This window comes from Poromitra crassiceps, assembly GCF_964638095.1.
Source record: "Poromitra crassiceps genome assembly, chromosome: 3".
NCBI classification, from domain to species: domain Eukaryota; kingdom Metazoa; phylum Chordata; class Actinopteri; order Beryciformes; family Melamphaidae; genus Poromitra; species Poromitra crassiceps.
Genome location: NC_139625.1, coordinates 76,276,442 through 76,296,193, shown reverse-complemented (window position 1 = coordinate 76,296,193; position 19,752 = coordinate 76,276,442). Strand labels below are relative to the sequence as shown.

The following is a 19,752-nucleotide window of genomic DNA, read 5'->3' as shown; positions in this document are numbered from 1 at the left end:
TCCACTCAATATATTTTGAATAGGCGAATCTCCCAAAATGTTGGCGTGTTCCTTTAAATTTCACTTAAATTCAGATAACTCAGTCAATCAAATTGTTGTACAAACTTGACAGTCCTAGTTTGAACATAGATCGTGCAGTATTAACCACTTCACATAATGTAGTGCCCTAGAGCAGTGGGTCTCAACATGGGGTCCGGGCGAGGGGGTTCCACGGGGGTCCCAGGCAAATTAATGAAAACCTGAGCATAATTTCCTTTACAAGAAATTAACACAATCAGATAATGTAGAAGAATGACTATTTTATTGATAGTTTCTCTGTTATCTATCTACAAATACAGATAATCATGGAGTTTTGGACAAAATCATATGATATCTAACGATAAAAAAAAATCTCAGATTTGAGTCCGAGAGACAAAATCTCATCAAATGGGTTGTGTGGCTCTAATGTGGACTATATTACGGTCCTTGATATAAAAAAGTTTAAGAGTCACTGCCATAGGGAAGAACGCTTGCATTTCTAGATTTTCTACTATTTTTAATATATCAGTCCGAAGAGCAAAATAACAGCAATGTTAATATCAGTTATCAGTATTGGCCAAAATCTTCATATTGATGAGAGGAAACAATGCGGTAAATCTATGATTTATGGGCTTTTCCAAATGTTTTGGAAATAAAGAAAGGCATTGCTTTTTCAAATTCACAGTGTTTACGTTTGTATAAAATGTTATCATTATAGACCTTTTTTTATCAGATTATATCCTATTTAAACCTAGATTTTGCAGTATCAACAACTTTGCATGAAGTACTCATGGGCAAAACGCATGCATTTCGGTGGGTTTTTAAAGCAGCGTCCGTTCCTACCATCTCTGGGTTTTTAAAGCAGCGTCCGTTCCTACCATCTCTCGGAGCCTCTGCAGGACTTCCAGGTTGAACTTGAAGAAGAGGCTGAGCGTCAGCGAGCGACGGAATTCCACCTTTCCCCCGGGAGCGGAGGGAGGGAGGGCGAACTCCTCCAGGAGCACGTCGTACGCCCCGCTCAGGGTCTGCTCATCCCACGGCCTGGAGGACAACACATTGAGATGGAAAATGGATCGACTGTCAATTGTGTGACCTCTGAACTCTCACCTGCTGCTATTGGATTGGTTGCTTGTAATGCTGGTGATAATAGATTAAGCTTGGTAACGTCGCTTTGGACAACAGGATCAGCCAAAAGTGCGCGAATAATGATATGTGGGTGTTATAGACCAGTGGTTCTCAAAATGGGGTCCGGGGACCCCCAGGGGTCCTTGAGGTGGTTCCAGGGGGTCCACACCGTTTTTCATTTTTCCTTGCTATAGTTTATAGCATATTTGTGGTAAAATAAAAACAAAATAGCATCTTGCGATGGGATCACACCAGCCACAACGCCTGTGACTTCAAATGAATGTAGGCCAGGGGAAGTGTTACCAGATTTTTATTTTACTACTTACACTAACTCCTCCCATACCGACCTTCCAACGATAATGGCGCAGGTTTTGGCGGCGCTGGCGGTAGCCGGGCCCACTCCTCCATAGTAAACACTGAGCTCCCGCACCAGCCTGGAGCCCTCTGGGAAGAACACCCTCATCCCTGTGGTCACTGTGGCAAAGGCGCTCTCCTTCCTCGGAGCCTGGCGGAAAGCACGCACAATCTCCCCCTGCAGGACATATATGGAACTGCGATTTTACCCTCACAAAATAAGCACATGTGCTTTCTGGACCTAATGTTGGCTTTCACATATGAACAATTCATTCATTCTAGCTATCATACCACCTGACACCTGACTATTTGACACCCCAAAAAAGGCAAAAAACAAAACAAAACATCAATTGTATTTTATTGTATTATTATTTCCAAATCTTGTTACTTTTACTTCCTGGAAAATGTAAAATCTTCATTGTTGACTTCATAGTGGCCTATGGGGTAACATAAAAATCCCAACAAAAAATATTGCACATCCTCAGCAAACCTTTCCGTGATTACCACAATTACTAGTTAAAAAAGAAGGAATATTTGTACCTTTCTGGAAAAAGGAATGAAGACAGAAACAACGATTTCGTCTGGTTTCAGGATGGTTTTCCCAAAACCAACAAAGAAATCTTGATTTAGGGGAATTTCTCGTCTTCCTCCTGGAATATAAATCAGACAGTATGCTGCTCAGACCTGAACAATCAGGACTGAAGAAAACATCTAACATCTGAGATTGACTCCTCAATTCTAGCCTTTTCTTGCTATAGTCTTTTACAGCATATTTTTTTGTTTAAATAAAAACAAAGCCGTGACAGCCGTGGTAACTAATCAAAGTTTTGGTGACTCACCATTTGAAATGACACTTATTTTGCAGTTGCCAGCAGCCAAAACAGGGTTCAGGTCCGAGTTGGGGTACGCACTCACGATGTTTCCCCCAAGGGACTAACTCGAAGAAGAAGAAGAAACACACAGGAGACCACAAACACATCATTCAACTCATCAATTTATGGTATTAAATTTGTTTTTGTATGATTTCATTTCGGTGCCTTTAACTCCATGGATTTGACAAACAATTTCAGAATAAAACATCAACCAACAAAATCAAATGCGACTACATTTAAAAGCACTGGTTGACTGCAAGGAGTAATTGATGTTAAAGGGGAAGATTTATTTTCTTTTACTTTTCAAACATTTTTATATCATTACCTTGAGGGTAAGAAACACCTGTACATATTTTACAAGTGAAAATAATATAGTCTCTAGTGCCCCCCTACAATGTAAAGAGCTACGGGCCATTTTGGGGGCGTCTTCAGCCAGAGAGAGCCAGTGCTCTGATTAGCTGGCAGTATTCAAAGCTCCCCCTCCAAGCCCCAAAATGTAAGATGATTGGCCAACAAAGAAGGAGGCAGGTTGAGGGAAAGTAGCTTCACCAAAAAAGTTAACTACGACACAAAATAAGACCACAGACTGATGAAAGATTAAGACTGAGGAGTATCTGGGTGGAGTCTTCCTTCAAATCGTCCCAAAACATCAAACTAGCGATTAGAATCAACTCACGGCCACGTTGCGGATCTGCTGGCTCCCCAGGTTCCCCAGCTGCTGGGTCAGTGCTCTGAACAGCTCCGTCTTCTCTGTGGGAAACTGACCGACCAGCTGCTCCAACACTGACTTCACCCCAGACAGACTACAGCCCGCTCCAACCCACAGCCCTGCAGGGAGCCAAGCACAGCAACAACACTGCTTTAAAACCCTAACCCTAACCCTTTACACATTGATCACTGGGTCCATGACACCTGTTAAAAGCTCATTGATTATGTAATTATAAATTGGAAGGAGATTATGTTTTCACTAATCTGTCTGTCTGTAAGATATCTCCAAAAGTTATTTTGTTTGGTGGCTCACCTGGTAGCCTGGTACCATCTTAGACCGGCCCAGGTTCGAATCCGAGCCGGGGGCCTTTACTGCATGTCATCCTCTCTCTCTCTCTCCCTACCTTTCCTGTCTGCTAACTGTCTATGTAGAAAAAAATCCATCCCAAAAGAAGAAAAAATAAGAGAAGAAGTTATGAACAGATTTAGCTGAAATCCTTGGCCCAAGGATCAATTGATTCGATTTAGGTGGAGTGGCCACTTGAGTTTCTCTGACTTAATCCATAAATAAACCCCTTATAAACCCATGACACTAACATTAACTAACTGTAACTGTAACTTGTCCCAATTTCCCCCCGGGGATCATTAAAGTCTTTCTGATTCTGATTCTGATTCTGATTCTGATTGCTTTGTTAATGGGAAATTAAAGTTGATGTAATGGGACAATTCAGGACATTTCAGGGATCAAATTAAGGGGGTTGGTTTCATAGGGTTAAGTGTGTAGGTACTTGTTAAGGGGTTTGGTTTCATAGGGTTAAGTGTGTAGGTACTTGTTAAGGGGATTGATTTCATAGGGTTAAGTGTGTAGGTACTTGTTAAGGGGATTGGTTTCACAGGGTTAAGTGTGTAGGTACTTGTTAAGGGGGTTGGTTTCATAGGGTTAAGTGTGTAGGTACTTGTTAAGGGGATTGGTTTCATAGGGTTAAGTGTGTAGGTACTTGTTAAGGGGTTTGGTTTCATAGGGTTAAGTGTGTAGGTACTTGTTAAGGGGATTGGTTTCATAGGGTTAAGTGTGTAGGTACTTCTTAAGGGGTTTGGTTTCATAGGGTTAAGTGTGTAGGTAGGCTACTTGTTAAGGGGAATGGTTTCATAGGGTTAAGTATGTAGGTACTTGTTAAGGGGATTGGTTTCATAGGGTTAAGTGTGTAGGTACTTGTTAAGGGGATTGGTTTCACAGGGTTAAGTGTGTAGGTACTTGTTAAGGGGGTTGGTTTCATAGGGTTAAGTGTGTAGGTACTTGTTAAGGGGATTGGTTTCATAGGGTTAAGTGTGTAGGTACTTGTTAAGGGGTTTGGTTTCATAGGGTTAAGTGTGTAGGTACTTGTTAAGGGGATTGGTTTCATAGGGTTAAGTGTGTAGGTACTTGTTAAGGGGTTTGGTTTCATAGGGTTAAGTGTGTAGGTAGGCTACTTGTTAAGGGGAATGGTTTCATAGGGTTAAGTATGTAGGTACTTGTTAAGGGGATTGGTTTCATAGGGTTAAAAGCAAATTTATACTGACTGCAGAGTGTCCGGTGTCCGCGGTGTTCACGGCAAGACCGTTCTCTCCGCAGAGGCACATCCTTTTATGGTAAATACGGTATCAGTGCAGTGTCTGCAGAGAGCGGAGAATCCCCCTCCAGGCTCCCGTTGTGTTTTTAGCAGGAATGCAATTGTCACACCAGTTCTTCCGTGTGTGATCCTGATTTATATCAGCGAATAATCAATCCTAGTGCAATTGTAGGCTATTTTCAGTTTGTTTTTAGCAAGTAAGTTTGTTGTCTTCTTGTTTTTGTGCTTTGCATTTAATTTTTTCGATCTCAAATCATTTTTATTGACGTAGTAAATTGTAGGCTATTCACTCTAAAATGGGCTCCCTCATGACTGTGAGAAAAGGATCATGTTGCTCCCTCACTCATGTGGCGATGCTCAAACCCGTTCATTTTGCACTGATTTCGCCGGTCACTTGGTCAGTTTGTGGAGGGCTTCTTCCCTATACAAACCATAGCAAACATTAGCCAATCATAGCCTCGGAATTGACTGCACGATCTCGCGGCGGGCTCCGCGGAGTAACATTTTTTGAGAGGAGCGCGGAGCTCCGTGCAGTCCCTCCGCAGAGCCTGTGCGGAGCGCCGCACTCGCCACACAGAGCCTCCGCTCCGCAAACACCGGACACTCCGCAGTTAGTATAAATTAGCTTTAAGTGTGTAGGTACTTGTTGAGGGGGTTGGTTTCATAGGGTTAAGTGTGTAGGTACTTGTTAAGGGGTTTGGTTTCATAGGGTTAAGTGTGTAGGTACTTGTTAAGGGGATTGGTTTCACAGGGTTAAGTGTGTAGGTACTTGTTAAGGGGGTTGGTTACATAGAGTTAAGTGTGTAGGTACTTGTTGAAAATCTGCTTAATACTGTACATAATGTACTTACACCAGTGTAATAACACCCATTGCAAATTGGAGATTTTGATGAGTGCCTTCACATCTGTTAATGTGAATAACTAGCAATGCACATTTTGCACATTACCAGCTGTCAATACTCAACACTGAGAATGATGAAGATTGTGATTAATTGACTGTGTTTGCTACTCTTTGCTAGTGCAATGGCCCATTTTCCACTCTGTGTTGAAACAGTTTGGCTCATCTTGTTTGACATTGTGGTGAGGAAGGTGGAGGTTTCCTACCCTGCGGTGTCTGACTGACTTCAAACAGCTGCATAACTCTGATGGGGGATATGACCACTGGATGCAGGGCGCCTTTGAACTTGATATCCGGACCTTGAACACAAAGCAGAGAGACTCCAGCTCTGTACTGGTAGGATCAAAACAACATGTTAAGGGTCCATTTTCACATTTCTGTCACGTGTGGCATCAACTGAGAGAACTCAGAGGTCAGCGCAGAGCCACAGACACTTCTCTACATTACACAGCCTTAAAGGAATAGTTCACCCAAAAAAGTCAATTCTGTCATCTTCTCCTCCCCCTCATGTCAGGTGAAACACAGATGAAGGTTGTCCATATGACACACATGGAGGTTGCCAGCACAACTCCATAGCAAACTTCTCCAAAACAACTGAAGTCAGTGAGGACCAGTTCTTCAGAGTTCCAGAAAGACCTACAGTATATTTACACCATCATTTAGTGACAATCTGAACTACAGCTGACTGATTTGTGTGTTATATGGACAAACTTCACCTGTGTTTCAACCAGAGATGGGGGACTTGAGTCGCACTTAAGTCACACACACACACACACACACACACACACACACACACACACACACACAGACACGCACACAGTGACTTGATACTTCACTTGAGACTGGTACCTAAAGACTTGAGACTTGACTTGGACTTAAGGTTTGGGACTCGTGAACAATCTTTATTTTTTTTTATTTTTTGGTACATTAACATTAAGGAGATGTCTACTAATGCCATCCAATCAATGCTGATACTGTATGCTAATAGATAAAGGAGTGAGGATAATACAGTACATGCTTTGAATTCCTTAGTTTTAGCTATGCAGTGTTCTAAGCAGACCGGATGGCATGCAGCAGATGATAGAATGCTCATCCATAAGAGACTTGAGACTTGACTTGGACTTGCAAAAAATGACTTGTGAGCATCTCTCATTTCAACTGGCATGAGGGGGAGCAATGGGGGTAGCAGATTATGCCAGAATTGTCATTTTTGGGTGAATGATTCTTTTAATTGGGATGCTTTCACTCAGTCCAATTCCACATTTGTAATTGCTATTCTAGTGAATCAGGTTTAGAAGATGTAAATGTAATATCGAAGTAATGCTTAGGTCTATCATGCGTATGTACTGTTGGGTTTATTATTGTATGCAAGTTGTCAACACCGCTGTCTGCACCAATGGCACCAAAACAAAATCCCCACAATATTTATTGTACTTGCTGATAAAAATGACTCTGATCTATTTTGACTTTAACACATTGAGTGCCAAGGACGTCTGTGGAAGTCCTAAAAAAAAGTAACGAGAAGTGCCAGGGACGTCTGTGGACGTCCCAATATCATAATTCATATTATTCCATAATTCTGCTGTTTAAGGTCGTACCCAGCCAGTGAGCATGAATCCCTTCAAGGGATCACACGGCGCCACCTTAAAAATCTACACGGCAGCTGCGCCACCTTAAAACCTTGGCGCTCAGATCCTTTCCTTTCATCTTCCCACAACAGCCTTCCCCCCTTGAGAGTAGTAGTAGCAGAGCGTAGCAGAGCAGATATTTAGAGATTTAGTAGCATTTAGTAGAATTTAGTAGCATAGCAAGTATTTAGCATAGCGATTAGTAGATTAGTTTGTGAGATTGTGTAGTGAGTGGATTCGAGTGCTTGGTGTGAGGTGAGTGGGTGGGTTGTGTGTGTGTGAGTGTGTGTGCTAGCGAGTGTGCCTGTGTTAGCGTTTTATTAGCTTTAGCATTTAGCGTTAGGTAGGATCTGTGGTGTAAAAAAAATAAAAATAAGTGTCTGTGTGTCTCTGTCTGTCTGTCTGTGTGTCACTGTTTTGTTAGCGAGTGTGCCTGTGTTAGCGTTATTAGCTTTAGCATTTAGCGTTAGGTCAGGTAGGATCTGTGGTGTAAAAAAAAAAAAAAAAGTGTCTGTGTGTCTCTGTCTGTCTGTCTGTGTGTCACTGTTTTGTTAGACTAGCGTTAGTGTTAGACTAGCGTTAGTGTTAGACTAGCGTTAGTTAGTTTAGCTGGCATGCCAAACCTACATATAGATAGCCTACTTTATTGATCCTTTACAGGAAACTATTACTACTAAAGCTGTAAATGCCAGACGATTGTATGCATAGATGACTTCTCGATTGTTGACAAAAATGTGATATTGTAAGTTCTGATATTGTAAGTCGATTTGAATAAAAGCGTCTGCCAAATGCCGTAATGTAATGTCTAATAATAAAAAGAAGCAGGAGAAAAATAATAATAATAATAATCATGAGTGCAAAAAGTATACATAAAAGTGTGTTTATCTTGAAAAGTAAAAAAAGACAGCAGAAAACCCTTGAAAGTGCTCTTCTTTCAGAGGCTGTCATTTCATAATGGAACTGTCTAGAAACAAAATTTCTTCTTTGAAAGAAGCAGGAGTGTCCAATGTTTCATTAGAGTCCAGCCCTGTCCATATAGCCCTAATAGAAAAAATTCTATAGCTGTTTTCAACTGAATGGAAGTGAATCTGGCACAGGCTCCAGACAATTTTACTGAAGCGCTGTGGCACTCAATGTGTTAACAGAAACACAGTGGTTGAATGTGGTTTGGCTGCTGACCTATGTTGGTGTTGCCCATGATCAGCGGAGCCTGGGGGTGCCTGCTTTTCAGCTGGACCAGCTCCTCCAGCGAGGCAGGGGTCACCCAGGTCATCCTCTCCCCACGGAAGGTCTGTGTCTGCTGACTCGCCGTCTCCGCCATCATCTGGGAGGGAAGAGCCTTTTTACCATGGTGCTGGGCCAGTGTTAACCCTATGAAACCAATCCCCTTAACAAGTACCTACACACTTAACCCTATGAAACCAAACCCCTTAACAAGTACCTACACACTTAACCCTATGAAACCAATCCCCTTAACAAGTACCTACACACTTAACCCTATGAAACCAATCCCCTTAACAAGTACCTACATACTTAACCCTATGAAACCAATCCCCTTAACAAGTAGCCTACCTACACACTTAACCCTATGAAACCAAACCCCTTAACAAGTACCTACACACTTAACCCTATGAAACCAATCCCCTTAACAAGTACCTACACACAAAGGAAAATGAGCTGTAGGGATAGAAAGGGGGTAGAGAGTCTGCATGGAGTATGCAGGTGGAACAAATACGTTTGTTCAAATGTATTTGCCAAATGTGTGATACACATTACAGCATTTCATTAATTCGATTACATCAAAATTGAATCTTTATCATCATTGCTTAGCTTCCTCTTTATAATGTTTGGAGTCTTACAATCAGTTCTGGTGGGAAGATCAGCTCCTGCGTCGGGTCCAACGGCAGAAACTCCTCCTTGTCAAACAACTGCGGTGCAACCTGGAGCAGAGATATAAAAACAACAACAACAAGCGCTCCTTTGAGAAAACTAGCTTTATTTAATTGGGATCAGAGGAGTGATGTGTGATGCAGCATCAAAGGTAAGAAATATTTGTGATTTCTTGGAATTTGACCGCAAAGATCTGAGAGAGGATGCTTGGTATCAAGTAAAATGAAAATAAGAGAATAGAAAAGAAAAGGAAAAGAGAACAGAAGAAAGGAACATACAATGAAGTAAAGGGAAAAAGAAAGGGGAAGGGAAAATAAGAGAATACAGGCAAAAAGAAGAGAAGTAGAAGTAGAAGTAGAAGACAAATAAGAAATGAGAGTAGAGCAGGGAAGAGGACAGAAAAAGGAAGAAGTAAAAGAAATACATGACAAAATAGGTAAGAGTAAAGGAAGGGAAAATAGAGGAATGAGAACAGAGAGGGTAACAAGGCTACCCAACCGCCAGAATTTGAAACAAAATGGCAGTTAATTTGAAAAGCTCGCTGCCTTTCCTATGCAACGAAATATGTTTAGGCAAGTAAAACAACTTTGGTTATGTTCAGGCAAGTAAAACAACTTGGTTATGTTTAGGCAAGTAAAACAACTTGGTTAAGGTTAGGGTTATGGTTGGGTTAGGCTTAAAAAATGTTAATATGTGACTTGTGGTTGAACATGCTGGGACTTGAACACGGCTTGAAAGGCAAGTGTTTACGCCCTCCATCCACCCCGACCACAACACCCTTATTGCCAGAGATGGGAAATAACTAAGTACAAATACTTTGTTAGTGTACTAAAGTAGGATTTTCAGGTATCTGTACTTTACTGAGTATTTATTCTTCTGACAACTTTTTACTTTTGCTCCCTACATCTAGTACTTCTACTTTTTACCATATATATATATATATATATTTTTTTTTTACACAAGTAACTGTACTTCTACTTAAGTAAAGAATGTGTGTACTTTTCCCATCTCTGCTTATTGGCCACGGCGCTATTTTCAATATATATTTCAATAGCAGACTATATAACGTGTATAACGTTTATACGTATCTAGAAATGTGTGATACATATGTATACCGGTAAGTGGATTGCAGAAATGTACAATGCTTTTCATTCTGGCGACTAGGTTGACTTAAGAAGAACAAACAGGAGGAAAACCAAACAGCAGAAAAGGGATGTGTCCTTTTTACACGTTGGTTCATAAAGGGAAGCCGAAAACAAGAATCAAGGAAAATAAATAAATAAGAGAAAAAAGGATAAGAAGCGTTTGAACTCACACATCCTGGTTTATCGGTGGCTTCGTCACCGTCGAGGCAGCAGCCTCCATTCCCATTGGCCTGGCAGCAGTTGGCCTCCTGTGAGGATTTTCATGGATATTTCACACTGCATGCAGCAGTTCAGCATCATATATTTCACACTGCATGCAGCAGTTCAGCATCATATATTTCACACTGCATGCAGCAGTTCAGCATAATGATATTTCTCCTCACTTCACCATTTTATCATTGGATCACAAGAATCCGTCTCCGTTGAGGGGTTAGCGAACTAGAAAAGGATTGATAGACCCCAAATAAAACTAATTATAGTCTTTATGAAAGGATATTAAGGCCATGTTCAGACTAGGGGGCCAAATCTGATTTGTGAACTTTAGTGACCTATTAATGACTTTATCCAGATTGGTTTTATGACGGTTTATGATGGTCTGGACGCTCCAAGTCTGATTTGTGTCACTTGTCCCAAACCACATATGGAGGTAGTTTCCAATCTGCTTCAAATGTGCTTTTGACTGATGTGACGTGCAGATCCACCAAATCTGATTTGAACATCACTCACAACTCATCATCAAATGCTTCTGCGCAGGAAAACCACGTCACCAACGTACGCATTTACTGACGCCCACGTCGTTACCATAGCAACCCATGCAGATAGGCTGTTTAGGTCTGGACACACAGATCCGACTTGAGAATCAGATTTGCGGCAGTGCGGACACACTCTCAAATCAGATTTGGGAAACCAATCAAGATAATGATGATTAATGACTTTATCAGCTAATCGGATTTGCCTGTAATGTGAACATGGCCTAAGTAGCTTCAGGTTATGATTTTCAGTGCAAAAATCAAAACCAGGTCACTTGCGTAGCGGAAACCGCCGTACATGTCAACTTCCAATGGCAGAAAAAATGTCTGTCAGTTTTTTCCCTCAAGTGGTCTCTGTGTGTCTTGACTTGACTTGAGTTCTGGTGACTTGGGACTTGACGGACTTCTACATTGATGATTCAAAAAGGTTTCTAAATTATTGACTTGAGATCTTGTGTTTCTGTAAGTGACTTACATTGAAACATTTGACTGAATTTAAATTCCGTTTTCTGAATTTGTATGGAATGACTGAATTTATTGCCAAAAGATAAACCATACGAGCGATAAACCAAAGGAGCCATGTCCACCTTTGTGCCAACATCCATCAGACTGCTGAACAGACAATACAGGCCTGTGCCCACCGGCTGTGTTACGGCTCCATGCAGCTGCCTGAACAGACCCACACCCATGTCATCTGTCAGACACATGCGAGATCTGACAAAAATACAACCGGTGTGTATTTCTTCATAGATGGGCATGTATTGCCCATCTATGAACAAGAGTCTGTTCCGCCAGTTTTACCAGATCCACACGGAGCCGTACCGAATCTGGTGTACATTGCGCTTAAGGCGCTCAACCCCTACTTATTGCTGACTATTTATTTCTGAATGTATGTGACCTTGCCTGACCAAAAAATGAAGTTCCCTCATGGGAGAAATAGAGTACTTTGAACTTGAACTTTGAACTATTATTGAATTATACAGTTTTGGTTGTTTTGGTGGTAGAGTTGTACTTTGTACCTGACAGAAAGTTCTGCAGCCGTCAATAATGGGTCGATATCCAGTACACCGACACAAATTCCCTAAAAACAGGTAAGACAGACAAGATTAAAAGACAAACAGAAAAATATTGTCAAAACACCACTCTGTATTAAAAAAAAATCCTTCTAAAATGTAAAAGCATACGTGTGTAGGGCTGGGTATCGCCACTGATTTCCTGATTTGATACGATTCCGATACACAACTAAGGTCACGATTCGATATGATTTCCAATTCCAGATCGATCTTTCAGTTACAATACCAATTTTGCTTGGATATGAAAGAGATTTTTAAAGAACTAATGCTGTAAATTGTACAAGGAACCCTCTAACGTTGTTATTAAAAAATATTAATGTTTACAGATGTTTATGAGATCTCGTTGTGCTAGGAACCAAACCACGCAAGTCTAATGGGGTTAAAGCTTCAAGCATCCACGGGAAAATATATTATATTAAAAGATCGATATTGGTATTTATGAATCGATATCAGTTCCTTCAAATGAATATTGATTCAAAATCAATATATACATTTTTCTTATTGAAGCCCTACGTGTGTGTGTGTGTGTGTGTGTGTGTGGTGTGTTTCAGTGTGTGAGCGTGGTACCGGCGAGAGCCTCTGTGATGTCATCCATGCTGGGCTGGGGGTGGTTCCTCAGCAGAGTGTACATGGACATCACCATGCCTGGAGTGCAGAAGCCACACTGAGAGCCGTGAGCCTTTGCTATACGCTCCTGTCAACGACAAATCCATAACATGTAAAACCACAAGTTCTGTTTCCACAATTCATAATAATAGTGTTTATAGAGGCTTTGCAGTTGCGTCACAAATCTTAGCACAACCATGTCTCCATCCAGGGACGCAGGAACTAGGGGTGCTTAGGATGCTGCAGTACCCCCTCTGGCGGGGAGCTGTAACTGCAAGCCGGTATGCCATGGTAGTGCCACATGCTTCAAGTGCTCAAATGAGAGCAATAGAACGTCTCTGGTAGTGTGGACTGTGGACAGTTGCGGTCTTCAATTAATTCAGTTTTGATCCATGAGGTAGGCTAAGCATGCCGGGTTTGTCTAATTAATGCTCGTCAAAGCTCAATGTAGGGAAATAAGGCTTGAAGAAAAAAAGGCCTGAATATATTTTGTCAGGAGTGCAGAAACTACTCAAGTATAAACTTGGCCATGATATACAGTAGGCTATCATAGCGTGCACTGCTTCAATCAAACATACGTTTATTATTCATAACATGTCAGTTCAGTTGCAATTTTCCATATCTGCAGTCTAGCCTACTCTGGGTAGATAGGTAGGTAGGTACTTTCAATAATCACAGAGGGGAAATAGCTTTGTTACAGCAACAAATGCAAATACACATAGCAGTAAAAATAAGAATAAAAATATGCCTAGCATATTTAGCAACAAATATATGTAATTATATATAACAAATATACATATTTCACAATTATATATCGCAAATGTACATAATTATACACTACACAAGTAATAATAATATACAGTAATAATAAGTGAAGTCTGAAAGTGAAAAGTGTGTGTGTGGGGTGGTGGGGGAGGTTAGCCCAGGGAGGCATTGTAAAGTCTGATGGCTGTGGGCAAGAAGGACCTCCTGTGCTGCTCTGTGGTGCACCGAGGCAGAATAAGCCTGTTGCTGAATGTGCTCCTCTGCCTGGCCAGAGTGTCATGAAGTGGGTGAGAGGCGTTGTGCTGAATGTGCTCCTCTGCCTGGCCAGAGTGTCATGAAGTGGGTGAGAGGCGTTGTGCTGAACGTGCTCCTCTGCCTGGCCAGAGTGTCATGAAGTGGGTGAGAGGCGTTGTGCTGAATGTGCTCCTCTGCCTGGCCAGAGTGTCATGAAGTGGGTGAGAGGTGTTGTGCTGAATGTGCTCCTCTGCCTGGCCAGAGTGTCATGAAGTGGGTGAGAGGCGTTGTGCTGAATGTGCTCCTCTGCCTGGCCAGAGTGTCATGAAGTGGGTGAGAGGTGTTGTGCTGAATGTGCTCCTCTGCCTGGCCAGAGTGTCATGAAGTGGGTGAGAGGTGTTGTGCTGAATGTGCTCCTCTGCCTGGCCAGAGTGTCATGAAGTGGGTGAGAGGCGTTGTGCTGAATGTGCTCCTCTGCCTGGCCAGAGTGTCATGAAGTGGGTGAGAGGTGTTGTGCTGAATGTGCTCCTCTGCCTGGCCAGAGTGTCATGAAGTGGGTGAGAGGTGTTGTGCTGAATGTGCTCCTCTGCCTGGCCAGAGTGTCATGAAGTGGGTGAGAGGCGTTGTGCTGAATGTGCTCCTCTGCCTGGCCAGAGTGTCATGAAGTGGGTGAGAGGTGTTGTGCTGAATGTGCTCCTCTGCCTGGCCAGAGTGTCATGAAGTGGGTGAGAGGTGTTGTGCTGAATGTGCTCCTCTGCCTGGCCAGAGTGTCATGAAGTGGGTGAGAGGTGTTGTGCTACAAATTCTGAAAATCCACAATATCAATCACTACACAGGCCAAACTGTAAATGGCTGTTGGATCAGCGGTGGACTTTCAGGTTATTATAAGTTATAAGCTGTGAGTCTCCTCCACGCAATTACACGGCTTCAAGTTCATAGCTCACCTGATCCAGAGGAAGGCACAGCGCACCCATATCATCTAGCAGGGAACAGGTGTCTTTGATTTTACTTTGATTTGCTGTATACTAACTGTTAGCTAGCTAACTCTCCAGCAAACACGCTGATGTTAAAGGGGGACTAAACCCCCAGAATTCTGGCAAAACGGCATGCTCCTTGATTTGAAAAAAGCGTAGAATAGGCCATAATCCATCTTCATCTTTTTTAGTTTCCGGCAGACTAGGCATGGGTTAGTGCATTGCTGCCCCACACAGGTATGGAAACGTCATTGCACATTTATTATGGCCATGGTCTCATCTTGGGGGAGTTGGGGGCAGTTTTTATGGCATCGCCTTTCACCCCGCTCTGATCCCTCCCACATCAACAGCTCTCCGCCCCGCCACAGTCACAAATAATAAACATACATTATACACCGTTACCATTATACATTACATTACATTACATTACGTCATTTGGCAGACGCTTTTATCCAAAGCGACTTACAATAACACATTTTTGTCAGCAATAGAGAAATCAACTATGCAACACAGTCTATGACAGCTACAACTTCTGAAGGAACAGTGGTACAAGTTTAGTTAGTAGTTGTTGTTTTTTCAATAGAGAGAGAAAGATTATACATCTCCCATAAAACACCAAACTCGCTACAAGTCCACTGGGGCCAGAGCGGTTGCTTTTATAGGCTTGGGGAGGAGGTGGGAAAGGGTGAGAAACGGGGCGTTTGTCGTGACGTAACGGTAGACGAAATCGGGCATTTTGGAGGGGCCACCCAACTCTCGCTGCCTGAAAATGATACAGGGTGTAGAATTCTAACAGTTTAGTCTCAAATGTGGAGATTTTGACCAGAATCCTACACACACCACCTCAAAAGCCATATTTTAAAGCTGAAATGTTTTTGTTTTAGGGTTTAGTTACCCGTATACATCTCCCAACATGCTAACGCTAGCTGCTACTAAATACGTTAGTAAGACTGGTTAGCTCACCAGATACTATGGTTAGCTAGCTAACATGCTGACATTATCTAAACACTAAATCAAGATGGAGGTACATTTGGGGGTTATTTGCCAATACCCCAGAATGCCCAAAACCTCCCTCTTTTTCCCAGCCTAATGTTGGCAGGTATGAGACTGTAAAGCCAGTGTAGAGCAGCACTGACCTGAACAGGGTGCAGCCTTGTCTTTTCCCCAGCCTAATGTTGGCAGGTATGAGACTGTAACGCCAGTGTAGAGCAGCACTGACCTGAACAAGGTGGATCCTGGTCTTTTTCCCAGCCTAATGCTGGCAGGTATGAGACTGTAAACCAAATGTAGAGCAGCACTGACCTGAACAGGGTGGAGTCTTGTCTTTTTCCCAGCCTAATGTTGGCAGGTATGAGACTGTAAAGCCAGTGTAGAGCAGCACTGACCTGAACAGGGTGGATCCTGGTCTTTTTCCCAGCCTAATGCTGGCAGGTATGAGACTGTAAACCAAATGTAGAGCAGCACTGACCTGAAGAGGGTGGAGTCTTGTCTTTTTCCCAGCCTAATGTTGGCAGGTATGAGACTGTAAAGCCAGTGTAGAGCAGCACTGACCTGAACAGGGTGGATCCTGGTCTTTTTCCCAGCCTAATGTTGGCAGGTATGAGACTGTAAAGCCAGTGTAGAGCAGCACTGACCTGAACAAGGTGGAGTCTTGTCTTTTTCCCAGCCTAATGCTGGCAGGTATGAGACTGTAAACCAAATGTAGAGCAGCACTGACCTGAACAGGGTGGAGTCTTGTCTTTTCCCAGCCTAATGCTGGCAGGTATGAGACTGTAAACCAAATGTAGAGCAGCACTGACCTGAACAGGGTGGAGTCTTGTCTTTTCCCAGCCTAATGTTGGCAGGTATGAGACTGTAAACCAAATGTAGAGCAGCACTGACCTGAAGAGGGTGGAGTCTTGTCTTTTTCCCAGCCTAATGTTGGCAGGTATGAGACTGTAAAGCCAGTGTAGAGCAGCACTGACCTGAACAAGGTGGAGTCTTGTCTTTTTCCCAGCCTAATGTTGGCAGGTATGAGACTGTAAAGCCAGTGTAGAGCAGCACTGACCTGAACAGGGTGGATCCTGGTCTTTTTCCCAGCCTAATGTTGGCAGGTTTGAGACTGTAAAGCCAGTGTAGAGCAGCACTGACCTGAACAGGGTGGAGCCTGGTCTTGGTGCTGCCAATTCCCTCCACTGTGGTGACAGCAGCCCCATGGAGCTGGCAGAGCGGAAGCAGGCAGGCGTTGGCTGAGTAATGGCTGCAGAGCCGCATGGTGAAGGTCAAAATGTCTGTTACTATCATCTGAGTTTAAACGTCCTACAACACCTCAACATGATGTAGGTAGGCATTCATACTGTCTTTAACTCATTGAGTGCCAATGACGACAATCGTCGTCAATTCGATTACTAACGTAGAGTGCCAATGATGACGATTGTCGTCAATTGCGTTTTTTGACGGTGGGACGTGGATCAATGTCTAATACATCTCCTGTAAAATTTTGGGGCATGTTGAATGTGTATAACCTATTTTACCGACCCATTAGGTGGCGACAGTGCTCTCCAGATTAGAGAAAGTTGAGTAAAAACAGCAGAAAAAGCCGTGATGAAACCATGTGAATGGTTTGGCTTTTCGCTGTCGCGCTGGGAGCCGGCGCACAACGGTGGGGGGCTCCGAAAATAGACTCTGGGTGCAGCACACTTTGAAACGCGCAGCAGAAAGCCCAGAATCGGACGCAGCTTCATCCCAGCTCACAACCGAAACCCCAGAAACGAACGAGCCCGATCCAGACTCCCCCGACGAGCGGCCGCCTCCGAACGTGGATCCGCAAGCAGCAGAGACTCGCCTGACAAGCAGCAGAGGGAGCAGAGCCACCAGAGACACACCCACGGAGGAGGAGTTTGCAGTAGAGGGGGGTGGGGGTGCTGTTATATTGAAGGAAATTACCGGTACTGTTCAGATGTTTCAGGTCAGAAAATATTAATTTCAGAGTCAGTGATTTGCTTGAAATGCTTAATTTCACAAAAGGCTCAATATCTCAGCTTCTAGATGGAAACGCCTGTTTTTGACCTATCTTCTCCGGCTGATAACTAAAGAACGGAAAATGATATCAATAAACTTTTTTTTGCTGCTGATACAATAGAGTCTCATCGTTCTTTGTGCGTGTTCGGTGTTTACATAGTAATATCACACAATATTCTGTGGGCCTCGAGAAATCACTGAAAACGCTCTGAAACTCTGGCACTGGGAGCGTCCGTTCTCCAAAAGTGGCTGGCACTCAATGAGTTAAAATAGATTAATTTAAGGGATTACTTTATTTATTTGTTTTGATTTTTTTAAATGCTCAACAATTTGTGCGGGTGCAGTGCACCTACCACAAGAGAATGGCAATGTCACAGGAGACACACAGCCAGGACTCTCTCAGAAATGTGTTTTTGGCATGGAAATATAAACATTTTACTGGCAAACATGCTGGAGAAGGCCAGTCGTCGTGTGCGTCTCAAATGAATTGCCCTCGCGTTTGCATACATTCAGAGCGACCGAAACAAATGGCAAGGCGATTTTGAAATAGTCCAAAAGTAATCCAAAGTATTTAGAATATGTTACTGAACTTGAGTAATCTAATCTAATGGAATACGTTATAAATTCAATTTTAGGGAATGTATTCAGTAATCTCTAGTGGAATACGTTTTAAAATGAACCGTCCCAACACTGGTCTTGGCCAATCAGAGCTGAGGATGCGGACCGTGCGGTTCATCATGAAGGATACAGGATGGTTTTGGTTGCAGGTTGGTAGCGGGACACCATGACGGTACAGGCACCGCAGCCGCCACCTCCACAGCCTGACTTGGTTCCAGGTAACCGCACTGGAGCGCCAGTCAAGTATAGAAAGAGCAACCTGTACACTCAAACACAGGACTTTTGCACAACTTCATACCAAATTTTCATCACTGTAATACTGTAACTTTATAATAGTAACTTAATTTACATAGTTCAAAAAAGTACTTCGCACAAATAAAAGACAAAGGTAAAACAAAGAGATAAAATACAAAACAATGTGGCAAATTCGGCATAAAATAAAATAACCAAGATACATATTTAAATAAATAAGTAAAACATTATGGGGACTAAAATGTATGCATTTTATAATTTATTTTTGTCTTGAATTACTACTTTTACTTTCAATTGGACAAAACTGACAAACATAGTCCCATTATTGAAAATGTAATGACTTTTCCAAAAGTAAAATATTAAATATTTTACAATAGGCTATATATTATTCCACAATATTTTACAATAATTAAAAACTGCAAAAACATGTCAAGTCTTTTTTTCTCTTTTCTTTTGTGTGCAAAATTATGGAAAATATTGCATTGCCAAAAAAAATTTTTTTTTTTAATGCAATAAATTATGGCTGTTATGATAACTTTACCACTGCTATGTGTTATATCTCGAAAATGTGACCCCCCCCCCCCCCACACACACACACACACACACACATACAGTCTCTCTCTCTCTCTCTCTCTCTCTCTCTCTCTCTCTCTCTCTCTCTGGTTTCATGCAGGACTTGTTTTGTTATAAGTTCTTTACAACTAAACGTGACCTCAACTGACTTAAAAAAAAAAAAAAAAAACTCATGAGGAAACTTGATGTAAGGCATGTTTGAGGATTTTATGAAGGATACTCCTCTGTCGGAGGAAGGACAGCAGCATGGTTTCAGGGTCGGCATTGCTCTCTGTCACCTGTGTGGACAAACAAAGTCAATTCAGGACTAGTTGTGTTATTTTTCAGGCCAACTAAAATTGGCTAAAACTACCAGACTTGTTAGACTTATTAAACATGCATATCTTTAAAACGCTAAACTTGCCTTTTTCCCGTTGACAAAGAAGAATAAGGTATCTCCTTCAGACATGTCGAGTCTTTCACAACCAGGAAGACTTACTTCAATGTCAAGTCAGCCAGAGTAAACAACACCTCTTCTGGTATTTGGTTTCAAAATAAAAGCTCGTGTCGAAAGTTCAGATTCAGGTACGTCGTTTCCTGCAATAATAAAATTACAATAAACAATAATAATAATAAAGAAAACATATATGGTACATATCTTCCTTTTCCACAATTAAACAC

The 19,752-nt window shown here is 42.3% G+C and overlaps 1 protein-coding gene across 1 annotated transcript in view; it reads right to left on the bottom strand.

Annotated features, from left to right (window-relative positions):
- The window catches only part of aox6 (aldehyde oxidase 6), a 49,134-nt gene extending 29,769 nt beyond the window's left edge, over window positions 1–19,365 (bottom strand). Inside the window, exons 1-14 of the mRNA XM_083633992.1 lie at window positions 19,313–19,365; window positions 18,398–18,494; window positions 16,780–16,888; window positions 12,638–12,764; window positions 12,017–12,078; window positions 10,419–10,496; window positions 9,073–9,153; window positions 8,393–8,537; window positions 5,792–5,884; window positions 3,046–3,197; window positions 2,337–2,430; window positions 2,038–2,147; window positions 1,491–1,675; window positions 897–1,059 (exon numbers count right to left, since the gene is read on the bottom strand). Of these exons, the coding sequence (XP_083490118.1) occupies window positions 897–1,059; window positions 1,491–1,675; window positions 2,038–2,147; window positions 2,337–2,430; window positions 3,046–3,197; window positions 5,792–5,884; window positions 8,393–8,537; window positions 9,073–9,153; window positions 10,419–10,496; window positions 12,017–12,078; window positions 12,638–12,764; window positions 16,780–16,888; window positions 18,398–18,494; window positions 19,313–19,340 (1,524 nt within the window). The 5' untranslated portion in view covers window positions 19,341–19,365. The remainder of the gene's footprint in view (window positions 1–896; window positions 1,060–1,490; window positions 1,676–2,037; window positions 2,148–2,336; window positions 2,431–3,045; window positions 3,198–5,791; window positions 5,885–8,392; window positions 8,538–9,072; window positions 9,154–10,418; window positions 10,497–12,016; window positions 12,079–12,637; window positions 12,765–16,779; window positions 16,889–18,397; window positions 18,495–19,312) is intronic.
- Between the last annotated feature and the right edge of the window lie 387 nt (window positions 19,366–19,752).